Source organism: Equus quagga, chromosome 17 (assembly GCF_021613505.1).
Source record: "Equus quagga isolate Etosha38 chromosome 17, UCLA_HA_Equagga_1.0, whole genome shotgun sequence".
NCBI classification, from domain to species: domain Eukaryota; kingdom Metazoa; phylum Chordata; class Mammalia; order Perissodactyla; family Equidae; genus Equus; species Equus quagga.
The window spans coordinates 13264367-13276588 of NC_060283.1; the positions used below are offsets into that span (position 1 = coordinate 13264367).

Here is a 12222-nt window from a genome sequence, read left to right on the forward strand (position 1 = left end):
AGGAATTGGGATTATGATGAGGATTGGGAACCCTATAAAATAGTTAATGGTAAAAGAGAAACCCCAAGCACTGTGCCTGTGTGGCTTTCGATCAGACGGAGCTGGGGGCCTGTGTGTATTTGGTCCCCTTACACTTTGCAATACTTCTGCTTTCATTATTACAGGAATAAAGATAGAGGCTTAGGGCCATTCGACCCATGAGGAAATAAATCTAGACGTTACACACTGTTTTGCAATCATTCTTAATCATCTAGACGCCTAGTAGACATATAAAAAAGGTCAATACCTATATTTAAGAAAGGTTGCTTACTTCTCACAGACATACTGTGCTAATATTCTAACAAGATATGCTTATGTACCCATTTTGTTTGCCAAAATTATGTACTGAGATAATTCCATGAAATCATAAACGCATGACCTGGACCCTATATAAGTGCTTGAATGCTTCGAATAAATCAGGCTTGGAAACCTCACTTCCAGTCTCACCGTAACTTCTCTTTTCGCCAACACCGTTCCTCCCTCAGGAACCCTACCGGCTGGAGCTGGACTCCGGCAGGCAAGTGCATCTATTTAAAGGAATCCGACTTATGCCCAGAATCTTAGTTTCAACTTAGACTGAGACAGCTTTTAGCTTTCCAGACTCTGAACATGAGCAGATGGGAATGGAGACTAAGCAATCACTCCTTATATCTGCCAGAGAAGCACAGAATTAAAGAACTGAAAAGCCGGGATTTTCTATTGGCATCTGCGATAGAGGCTGATGTCACAGGCGGCAGAAAAGAGGAAAAAATAAGATTAGCAAAGAACTTTGGGTTTTAGAGGATCAATACACCTTTTTCCCTTAACTCTAACTCTAAATGTATCTTGTTACTCAGAGAACAAGAACCGCTTCACCAGTTAGGAAGATGGGATGGCTGTACCATCCTAGGCATTTAGGGTGGTAAATACCAAATTCTTTGCATATGTCATCAGTGAGCTAAGTATTTTAAGTGAGGCTTGAGATTGTTTCAAATAAAAAAACTCAATCTGGGAAAAAAATCAATATTTATTTTCACTCTAATATGTGTTTTACATATCTAACAAGATTCTGTAAAAGCTGTCTAATTAAAAAAGAATATTCACTATATTTTAAGGAAAGAGCCCCAACTACTCTAAATTATTGGCATATTTTCTTGAAAACAGAATCTTTTTTCTAATGTTCCATGGGTTCCACCTGATGATCTTGAAGTGACAACTCTTGTTTGTTATTTTTGTCTTCATTTTGATTCTCATTTTTCTCTTCGTTTAATAATTTATAAAAGCTCTCATTTTTCTGTTTAATATCACAAAGAATTGACTGCATAGAATAGCCGAATTCAATGAGGGCATGCACCACATTGCCACACTTATAAAAATGGCCGAAGGAATGTACAGCAACCAATTTGCCAGATTCATTAAACACCGGGGAGCCAGAGGACCCACTAGAAAAACAAGTATCATAGCTAAGTGTGTCACTTCTCCAAACTCCTGATGGGAAACTCCTTTGGGTAAACATAGAGAAAGCACTGTAAGTGGCAGCATTGGGTCCTACCACCTCATCTTGATGATGCTCTGGGTACCTGCTTAACCGCTGATCTACAGGAATCACAGCACAACCATCTATTGTCTTGATCTCGCTTTCTGGGTGACCAATTAAGTAAATCAAACCACGAGATGGTGGAGGGGAAATTTGTCCAAATAGGCCTGGAGGAAATCCAGTTCCATTTTCTCTTAGTTTTAAAATGGCATAATCTAGAGTTGCATCAGACACTGCAAACCATGGCTCAAGGGAATACCAATTGCTATCAGTAGGATAGAACGTTTTATAAGTGAAAGTTACTTTTGCACATTTGCTTATTATATCTGGCCACAAACTTGGATCTGTGCCTTCTCCCACCATAAGATGTACAACATGTCGACAGGTAAAGATATAACCATCATTGAAGACAAAGCAAGTACCTGTGCCCCTGTTTCCATTATTGTTCCACGTCATGAACCCAACTGACTTACTAAGATGAATAAGATGTTCACAGGTGGCAACTGAAGTAGAATTTTTAGTCACTTTTCCGAAGTTTTTTTTATATATGTTGAATTGTTTAAACGTTGACAGTTTTGTTTTTTTCTGCTCTTCCCGAAAATACTTTCTTATCCGGAGTGCCTCTTCATTAAAATTCGGATATTGATGCATTATAACTTGGTCCAACATTTGGAAATTCTTTATCAAGAGATTAATTGCCTTCCTCTGGATATCCTCATCAATAGCAAAATGCACAGCCTTATGGGGCCTTTGCCTAACTCGTGAGATTTTCTCCCTATATCTTCTGTTGAAATTATTGTTGTAATAATGCCTAACTCTGACAATAGTCCGGCATTTTTTACCTTCAATATCATGCCCTAGACTCTGAGGTGGCAGAATTTCTTCTCTGTTGTGTTCTGCATCTTCAGTCACTGCATCTTTCTCTTGTTCATGGACCTTGATCTTATTCTGTATCGGATGCGAGGGACTGATTTCATCAGTGGCATTTTCATTCTCCCGTTTAATTTTTCTACAGGTACCTTTTCTGACAGATCTTTTTTTAAAAACGTCCATTTCTAAGACTTTTTCAGATACTTCATCCACCATGGACTGTTTTCCATGAATTTTATTATGACCTTCCATTAGTTTCCATTCAAATTTGTCTAGGTCAGACCGAAATCGGCCATCCTTGCACAGGGCTTCTTTGATAGTCTCACCCTTCAAGGCATAGATACAAAGTGTACTTCCTCTTTCATGAAGTTCCTTGATCTTAAGAATCTTCTTTATTGACTTCCCAACAGCAACGATGTGAAAAAGAATGCATTCGATGTTTGGATTTTCACATTGGCGTAATATCTGATCATCTTCCTGGTTACTCTTTCTTTGACCAAACGTTATTTTAAAATGGGAACCTTTAGGTAGGCACTTGAGAGGCATTCCTAAATTTACATATCCTTCTATTGTTTTTTCTTCATAAGCAATAATGTTCTTATTAAAATGATTCTCCATCCTTTCACTGAAATTGTCATTAGCTTTCAAAGCTGAGTAGATATTCTCATTGAGTTCACCATATGTTGTAAATATACTACGGTCTGATTTCCTGGAGCTGTCATTCAAAGTAAAGGTGAAACAACATTTTTTATTGGTGCTCAGATTTGGGTTCTGAATTTCATGGGATGTTTCTTGCTTAATAACTTCACTTTTAAGCTTAACGGTGCCACTACCCTCTCTTGTGTCAACTAGAGAATGATCAACAGGTGTGCCAGAACATGTCTGCTTCACGACATCCTTAAAAAATGAAAGATTAAAAATTTAATAAGAACCACATTTAATAGTAATGTTTCATATTTTTCTAATTATAAAACTAATAGATATTCTGAATAAAAATTGGATAATAAAATAGACAATGTATAATGGAGAAAATATATCAATCATTATTCCATTACCAGAGATAACCACTGTACATTTTATTTGTTTCTATTATTTTACATGCAGTTATAAATCTTATGATTCTTAAATTATACTATACTGCATATGAGTTTATTTTTCACTAAGCAGTCTGCCAATGCTTTCATGTGTCATTAAACAACCTTTGAAAACACAATTTGAGGGTCCATATGATATTTCACTGTACAATAATTTCGAATCCATTCTTCTATTGCTGGATATTTAGCTTGTTTCCAATTTTTTACTGCTCTAAATGTGACAAATCTCTATACATAAAACATTTTGTTTGCATATCTGAATATTTCCTTAGGCCAGAATCCCAGCAGTGGAAATATTGAGACTAAGGTTATAAGAGTACTTCACAACATATATACTGCCACTCTGCTTTCCAGGAAAGTTGGGTCAACTCACACTGTCCCTTCTCCCCTGCTGCCCAAGGAGATCAACCACATGGCTGACTCCTCAAAAGGATTTCAGTACTATTATTTTAAATGTTCATCAATTGATAGATGAAATGCCATCTAAGTTAACTGTTTTTTAAATTTGCATTTATTTACTTACTAGTGAAGTTGGACTTATTTAACACATCTTTTGCACAATTGAAACATCACCTTTCAAAAATTCCCATTAAGTATCTGTTTAGCTTCTATTCTGTACATGATTCAACAGCACTCTGGGAATGTACTAAAATGATTGATAAATCACAGGATTGATATGTATACAAATCAATTTACATTTTCATATACAAACATACATATTCAAAACATATACATATACAATCAGTTGGCAATAGCCTAGGAAAAAGTATTGATAACCTGATGGCAAGAGGAATGAAAAACAAGGATGTAAATGAAAAATACTACACCGTGGGAGTCAAGAGAACTTGCCTGGGAATTATTGTGGAATCTGAAGTCTTAGACCTACTCTATATGAATAGAGGAATAAAGCTAGACAGAGTAAAGTCAGAAAGGACACCTGAGCTTGGTTTATTTAGGAGGAAAGTGCAATGGAATGGGCTTAGGTTCTGGGCATGTGAATTTCTTCTCATGGTGCTTTCCTATTCTTTCATGTTTTCAACTACTATTTATTGTCCAAATCTCTATCTGCAACAATATCCTCTCTTTTGAGCTCCAGATATAAGATTCCGTTGCCTATTTGACGTCTACTCTGGAACACATAGGGGCATTTCACTCTCAACACTTTCAAAACCAAACCAAACCCTTTCAAAACCAGAGTCATAAAACTTACTGCTCATCATTCCTTGCTTCCTGTGTTTCCTGAGTCTGTTAATGCTGCCATCACCCACTCAACCACCCAAGCTAGCACCCTATGAATCATCCTCATCCTGAGTTTCTTCCTCTAATTTATCTCTTGTATGCCACTTTTTTAAAACTAGGAAACATACTACACATACAAAAGCAGTATATGACATATCCTATATTTTAAATAATAATAAACATCTATGTATCTGCCACCCAGCTTAAGAAATAGCATATTACATTTCACTAGAAGCCTTCAGTATGCCCCTCCTTCATATCTCCCTTTCTCATTCTCATAGACAACTATTCCTGAATTTGTTTAAAAATTATGTTTCTTTAGAGACATACACATACCTAGTAAAATTATAAGTAACCATATGTTTTGCCTGTTTTTGATTCTATATAAATGCATCCTACTGAATGTGTACTTCTCTGATTTCATTTGCTATTTTTTTGAGGTTCATTCCAGTTGACGGAGTCCTATATTCACTTTCACAGTTAAACAGAATCCACTGAAGAAATGAACTGTTTATGCGTATTTCAGTTGTTCCCAGGGTTTCTCTGCTAAAAATAGTGATGCAGTTTGGCTATGAAGATCTTTGAATATGTTTCCTGGTGCACATGTGCAAGAGCGTCTCTCAGGTATAGACTTAAGAGTGGAATTGCTCAACTATTCTTCCCATTTTTTCTAAATTTATATTCTCTTGCTTTGTTGTCTTCGTTCAGATCGATTTTTCTTCCTCATTCTATTTTCCCTCCAAATAATTTGGAAGTTTTACATTATACTTTTGTTCTGTAAGTGGATGCCCTAGACAAGTACTGTCCAATAGAATTTTCTGCAATGATGGAAATGTTGAGCATCTACACTGCCCAACATGGCAGCCACGTGTCGCTATTGACTAGTTGAAATGTGGTTAGTGCAACTGAGAATCTGAATTGTTCACTTTTTTCAATATTTAACTTTAATTAAATTGAATTTAAATTTAAATAGCCACATGTAGCTAGTGTATTGAACAGTGTAGCGCTAGGTATTTTAACATGAATATTTAACTTAAAGTTTCAATTAAACCCCTCCTCCTAAATAATACAAGAATAAAAACTGTAAATACTTGTTCTTTACTTACAGAATAAAATCCAAATACCTAAGCATGAAGTTCAAGGAAGTAAAAGATACTGCAGCTATCTTCCAAAAAGCTATTCTACCTCTCTCATTTTTTAGTGCTATAAATGTGTAAAGAGGGGCTGGCCCAGTGGCGTGGCAGTTAAGTTCACGTGCTTCGCTTCAGTGGCCCTGGGTCTGCAGGTTTGGATCCCAGACATGGACCTAGCACCACTTGTCAAGCCACGCTGTGGTGACATCCCCCATAAAATAGAGGAAGATTAGCACAGATGTTAGCTCAGCAACAATCTTCCTCAAGCAAAAAAGAAGAAGATTGGCAACAGATGTTAGCTCAAGGCCAATCTTCCTCACTAAAAAAAAATTTTTTTTAAAGTGTATAGAAATGAATTCCTGCCAGCTCAGAATAGATCTTGATTGCTTTAAGTGCCCCCTTAGCCACAAGCTTTTGTGCAAGAATGGTTGAGCTACCTAGCTTGAAACAATCAGATGACAAAGAGAAGTTTTCTCAGGCTACCAGGATAGATTCATTATCTGGATGGTCAAAAATGCAGATATGAACCCTGAAATTACTGAACCTACATGGTCACTATGTAGAAAGCCAGCCAGAGGCTTGAAATGAAAAACAGAGTGTAGAGATTGAAAACATAAATAAGTTGGGGCAGGCCTGGCGGTGTAGTGGTTAAGTTCATGTGCTCCCCTTCAGCAGCCTGGAGTTTGCTGGTTTGGATCCCAGGTATGGACCTATGTACCACTTATCAAGCCATGCTGTGGCAGGCATCCCAAATATAAAGTAGAGGAAGATGGGCACAGATGTTAGCTCAGGGCCAATCTTCCTCAGCAAAAAGAGGAGGATTGGTGAAGGATGTGAGCTCAGGGTTAATCTTCCTCAAAAAAGAAAAAAGGAAAAAGAAAACATAAATAAGTCCTTGAAAATAATTGTGTACTGCTAAATTAAAGCTCAGCTGATCTCTGGACTTTCCAGATGCATGAACTAATGAAATCCATTTTTTTTTCCCTCCATGGGGCTAAAAGTGTCTCGTTTTGTAATAATGCTATACAAGCTAAATAAATATTAGCAAATAATGCTGATACCAACGATGGATTTCACCATATATAATATTTGAATGGAAGCATATTTTTAAACAGTGTTTCTCAAATTTTAATATGCATAGGAATGACCTGGGTATATTGTTAAAATGTAGATCACGCAGGTCTAATGAGCTCTCAGGTGCTATCAATGCTGCTGGGGTATGGACCACACCTTGAGCAGCAAGGCCACAGACTTCCTTAATCCAGAGCAGCACTGTCCAGTGGAGCTTTCTGCAATGATGGAAATGTTCTATATCTGCCTTGTCCAATATGGCAGCCATTAGCCACACATGGTGACTGAGCACTTGAAAGGTGGCTAGTGCATGGAGGAAATTAATTTTAAATTTTATTTAATTTTAATCTAATGAATCCATTTTATTATTTCACAATTGCAGGATTTTTCTCCCTGACAAAATGAAAACTTTTTATTGATATAAAGCCTATTGTGATCTTGTACTAAACTATCTTGCCAGCATTATTTGTCTACCACATTCTTGAATTCTCCTTATATACCATCAAGTCTAACTATACTGTTCCTCAACTCTGTTTTCATGTGTACATGACTCAGACTATTCCCTCATGCTTCATCCACTTCCCTGGTGAAGTTTTAATCATTAAGATCTTTCTCGTATGGTATTGCCTTAATTTTTTGAGTATGAATTAAGCATCCTCCTCTCTGCAGTCCAAAAGCTCTTGTTGATATCTCCACTTAGTATTATCATTTTGCATATTTTTTTTTAAAGATTGGCACCTGAGCTAACATCTGTTGCCCATATTTTTCTTTTTTTTTCTTCTGCTTCTCTCCAAAGCACCCCAGTACATAGTTGTGTATTCTGGGTTGTAGGTCCCTCTGGTTGTGCTATATGGGACACCACCTTAACATGGCTTGAGGAGTGGTGCCATGTCCACGCCCAGGATCCAGACCAGTGAAACCCTGGGCTGCTGAAGCAGAGAACACGAACCCAACCACTCAGCCACGGGGCTGGCCCCTCATTTTTCAAATTTTGAGTAAAATAGTGTGTTGATCAAAAACCAGACCCCAAAGTGTGATTGCCTGGATTCAAATCCTCACTCCGAAGTCTATTACTTTTCACCTTTAAGGAAGTTGGATTTCACTTTCTTCATTTGTAAAATAAGGATGATAATAACATCTATTGTATAGAGTTTTATTAAACGTTAAATGAGATAATCCATAGGAAGTAACAAGCATCATTCCAGGCACATAGTAACTTCTCAGTAAATATTAACTATGTTATTATTTTTCGTCTGTCTATATTGTCAATGATAGTAAGTGTCTACACTGTTTATCAGTTACCATGTTGTCTAACAAGGCACTTTTTGCATTAATAACTTATACACTATCATTTTGTTTTACAGGCACTTATGTGTATGATCTCTCCAAATATATTTTAAACCACACAAAAGAAGGGATTATAACTGCCATTCTTTATGAACTTATCCCCTTCCAGGATCCTAATATAGCGCTATAGTCAGAGTGCTGCTCCCGCGAAGGGTTGTTAAAAAGTAGACTTACCTCTGAAACTTTAGGTCTGGTACTCTGGTCATTTCCTGTAGCACTGAATGACTTGTTCTCTTCAGGCTTCATGGAATTCATGATGATATCCAAGGGAAGGTAAGTCACTTCCTCTGCTGGCTAAGCTAGACAGACAAAGATTGGATTAACCTCCTACTTGAAATGACTAAAAAAATAAGAAAAGACAGATGAAAGAATAGCTTTCAAACACTAGACATCAGGCAGCATAGAACAATGATCTCTGATCCCTACGAGAGAGAAATCAAATGAAGTAAGCCTTATGGATGTCTGGCTTACTGCCTGGGGAGTGTTTCTAGGCTACAGCCCAAAGAGAAAAAGCACAATAGAGCCTGGCAATTTCCCTGAGTTGAGAAGATACGCTGTGAGTCGTGGGATGCCTACATGATTGGAATTTGTAGGGCAGAGTACAATAGAGAAGAGAGCTACAGCTATACAGACAGCGTCGGAGATCTGTAGTGGGTACCCTGCAAATTTCAGCTAAATACTGAGGAGTGCAGGCGTGTGATGAAACTAATGGAAGCCAGGGGAAGAACCACCCAAAGGAAAAACATGGAACGAATCTGAAGTTCACAGAGGGCTGAGAATAGTTTCTGTTCCCAAAAGTGAAACTGGAAAACATCATAATTCATGAGGTATCAGGTAGAGTATTCAGAAAGGTGTTGCCTCGATAGTGAGACAAAATTAGCTCTAGACTACAGACTGCTCTGGTCCCACCTAGACAAAGTTTAAGAGGAAGCATTGGGGGGCAGGCCCTGTGGCCAAGTGGTTAAGTTCCCGTGCTCCGCTTCAGTAGCCCAGGGTTTTGTCGGTTCAGATCCTGGGCGCAGACGTGGCACCACTCATCAAGCCATGCTGAGGTGGCATCCCACATAGCACAAACAGAGGCATTCACAACTAGAACATACAGCTATATACTGGGGGACTTTGGGGAGAAGAAGAAGAAGAAGAAAAAAAAGAAAAAGAATAGCAACAGATGCTAGCTCAGGTGCCAATCTCTAGAAACAATAATAATAACAATAAGGCATTAAAAATAAAAGCAAGTCTTGCACAGATAAAACTGTTTGCAAATAACATAACTGTGTGCTACAACAAAGCTCAAGAATATTGATAGGAATATAACAATTTCTAGCACACAAAGATGTGAAGTTAATGAAGCTTAATATCCAATCAAAAATTATCAGGTATAAAAAGAAACAAGAATGTATGACGCATCATGAGGAGAGAAATCAATGAATAGAAACAGATCCCAGAAGTGACACAGATGAAACAAGTAGACAAGTACATTAGAACAATTATTACCTTGGATTTCTGGCTAAATGGAGTAACAGGAACCGGATTTTCCCTCAAGTCTGAAAACAAAACAAGCCAAAATGGGCAAGATACGTGAAACAATAATTTACAAAGAACTGGACATCACGCAATTAAAGACAGTGACAAATGAGGTGCAATCTACTTACTCCAGCTGACTGCTTGAGAGATTCCAGGCCAGGGCGCACCGAGAGGCGGCAAGAGTCAGCTGGGATTCCTGACTTGAAGAGACAGAGCTGAGAGACCAAGGTGGCAAGAGTTAACAGGACACAGAAGGAAGAGACCTGCACAAAGAGAGAACTCCGGATATGAAGAGGGTTCCCTTCTGACATTCAGCTGAGAACAGATCAGAGCAACAATGGAGGAAACTACCTAAGGCCTGGAAAGAACTACCCCAAAACGTCAAACTCTCTCCCTACACACCTCTTGGATCTTAGCTTCCTCATTTGTAAATTAAGGACTTTGGTTCAGATCAAACTTTTAATATTCCTGTGAATTACTTCCTCTGAGCTTGTTAAAAAAGAAGATACCATGGGGAAGCCAGGTGGTGTAGTGGTTAAGTTCGACCACCATGGCCCAGGGTCCATGGTTCCGATCCCAAGTGTGGACCTGGCACCGCTTGTCAAGCCACGCTGTGGCAGCATCCCACATAAAATAGACGAGGATTGGCACAGGTGTTAGCCAGCGACAATCTTCCTCAAGCAAAAAGAGGAAGATTGGCAACAAATGTTAGCTCAGCGACAATCTTCCTCACACAAAAAAAGAGGAAGATACCAGGTTCTACCCTCAAGACTATCTCAAAGTGTCTTTCCAGGAGTAAATCTCTGGGGAGTTTTACTTCGAAGCTGGGGAGCAGAAAGGAGATTCCCACAACCGAAAGCTGCCTTTCTTCCCTTCCCCCGAAAACCTCTTTGGTTCCTGCCTGAGGTCCTTCTGCGCAGTGCCCTTGATAACCACCCCGTAAGAACTCCACGTTCAACTCAAGACCAGAAGAACCACTCACAGAAGCGGAGAATCTGCCCCAAAAGTGCCGGCGAAGGCCACACTGGGATTCGCAAGAACTGCAGAGATGGCGCTCAGCTGGCTCTTTCCCGGAATTTACGCGGGCTCACAGGAATGGGTGTGGGATATGACATCATCTGGCCAACGGACGGCAAGGTTGCAGGAGCTGTCCGCGCTCATTGGACCACTGAGTGGGGTGAGAAAGGATGGGGATGGACCTCAGGGGGCGGGCTGCCGCTACAGGCGGGCCCGCAGGAGATGCATATCCACCCGCCCCACTTGTCCTGATGATCCGGCTTGGTCCCACCCCTCCACTCCCTGCCCACATTCGGTCCACGGCCAGCTTCCGTGTTCGGGGGCAAACTTGGAGCACTCGCTTCCTTCCCTCCATCCCTTCCGCCTATCCGCTTCGGCTGTCGCCAGGAGAAGAGCTGAGCGAGTGCTGGGCGGGAATAGGAGGAGCTGGCGGATTCGTGCTCTCCGCGGGGCTCTCGATCCGGGGCAGCTGCGCAGAGCAGGAGCAGCGCGCCCGGGGTCGAAGCTGCAGGGCTAACAGTCCGGCCACCGGTGCTTTGTGCGCGGTGGTGGATGCCCCTCAGCCGCTGCGGGGTGGGCGGCAGCGGTGGGAGGAGGATCCAGGACCGAAGCCTGCAGCTGCTGCAGAGCTCCCCGAGACCTGGCGGAGGCTCCTGCCGGGAAATTTGAGCGTCCGCGTGCCTCGCTTCACCAGCTTCCAGCGGCCAGAATGGCCGAAAGCAAGCAGCTTCTGCGGTGGCGTCTAGTCGGGCTTGGCTCCCCTCTGCAAATGAGCCAACTTCGCCGAGAGGCTGATGCACATAGACTCTGTCAACCAGGAGGACAGGGCAGCACCTGCACGCCTGGTTTCCTAGACGTTGCATTAGGACATGGCACAACTTTACCGCCCTGATGGAGGACGCCAAAGTTAGGTATCTCCAAACTGACCATCAAAGAAGTGCTTTGCAAGGGGCTTGAGAAAACATCTTACAGTTTAAGAACCTAAATTTAGGTTCTTAAGAACCTTCAGTATTGGGTACTTTTGTGAGTGTGTTGTGGTGAGGAAGATTGTCCCTGAGCTAACACCTGTGGCAATCTTGCTCTATTTTTGTATGTGGGATGCCTCAACAGCACAGATCCACCAGTGGTGTGTAGGTCCGCCCTGGGATCTCAGCAGTGAACTGCGTGTTGCTAAAGCAGAGCGTGCCAACTTAACCACTATGCCACCAGCTGGCCTCTTGGGTGCTATTTTTGAAAAGCTGGTCAAAGAAGGGGAAAATATGATTGGTGGGTGATGATAGTGACATTTCTTTCGTAATTCATAGAAGAATAGATGTTTATGTAAAAGTTGATGGTGTTGGTGGAAGAATTGTGAAAGCTTTCCCGAACTTGT

The 12222-nt window shown here is 40.5% G+C and overlaps 1 protein-coding gene across 3 annotated transcripts; it reads right to left on the reverse strand.

Moving 5' to 3' along the window:
- Positions 1 to 1027: 1027 nt before the first annotated feature.
- FAM111B (FAM111 trypsin like peptidase B) lies at positions 1028 to 10920 on the reverse strand. Of its 3 annotated transcripts, none has more exons than XM_046644926.1 (5): positions 10816 to 10920; positions 9962 to 10048; positions 9804 to 9853; positions 8484 to 8608; positions 1028 to 3322 (listed from the first exon to the last, which is right to left on the reverse strand). In XM_046644926.1, exons 4-5 carry the CDS (start codon positions 8562 to 8564, stop codon positions 1193 to 1195), a joined length of 2211 nt encoding a protein of 736 aa, XP_046500882.1. In that variant the 5' UTR covers positions 8565 to 8608; positions 9804 to 9853; positions 9962 to 10048; positions 10816 to 10920; the 3' UTR covers positions 1028 to 1192. The 3 variants fall into 3 exon arrangements, with proteins under 3 accessions (XP_046500882.1, XP_046500883.1, XP_046500881.1); XM_046644927.1 differs by having other exon boundaries at positions 8484 to 8603; positions 9962 to 10096; positions 10816 to 10918; XM_046644925.1 differs by having other exon boundaries at positions 9962 to 10096; positions 10816 to 10918.
- Between the last annotated feature and the right edge of the window lie 1302 nt (positions 10921 to 12222).

Bases quoted from the DNA above. Each gene is read 5' to 3' on its own strand.
- FAM111B (XM_046644926.1), bottom strand. From the start codon at position 8,564: ATGAATTCCATGAAGCCTGAAGAGAACAAGTCATTCAGTGCTACAGGA. The intron at 3,323-8,483 runs GTAAGTCTACTT...TCATTTTTTAAG, and splicing joins CCAGACCTAAAGTTTCAGAG to GATGTCGTGAAGCAGACATG.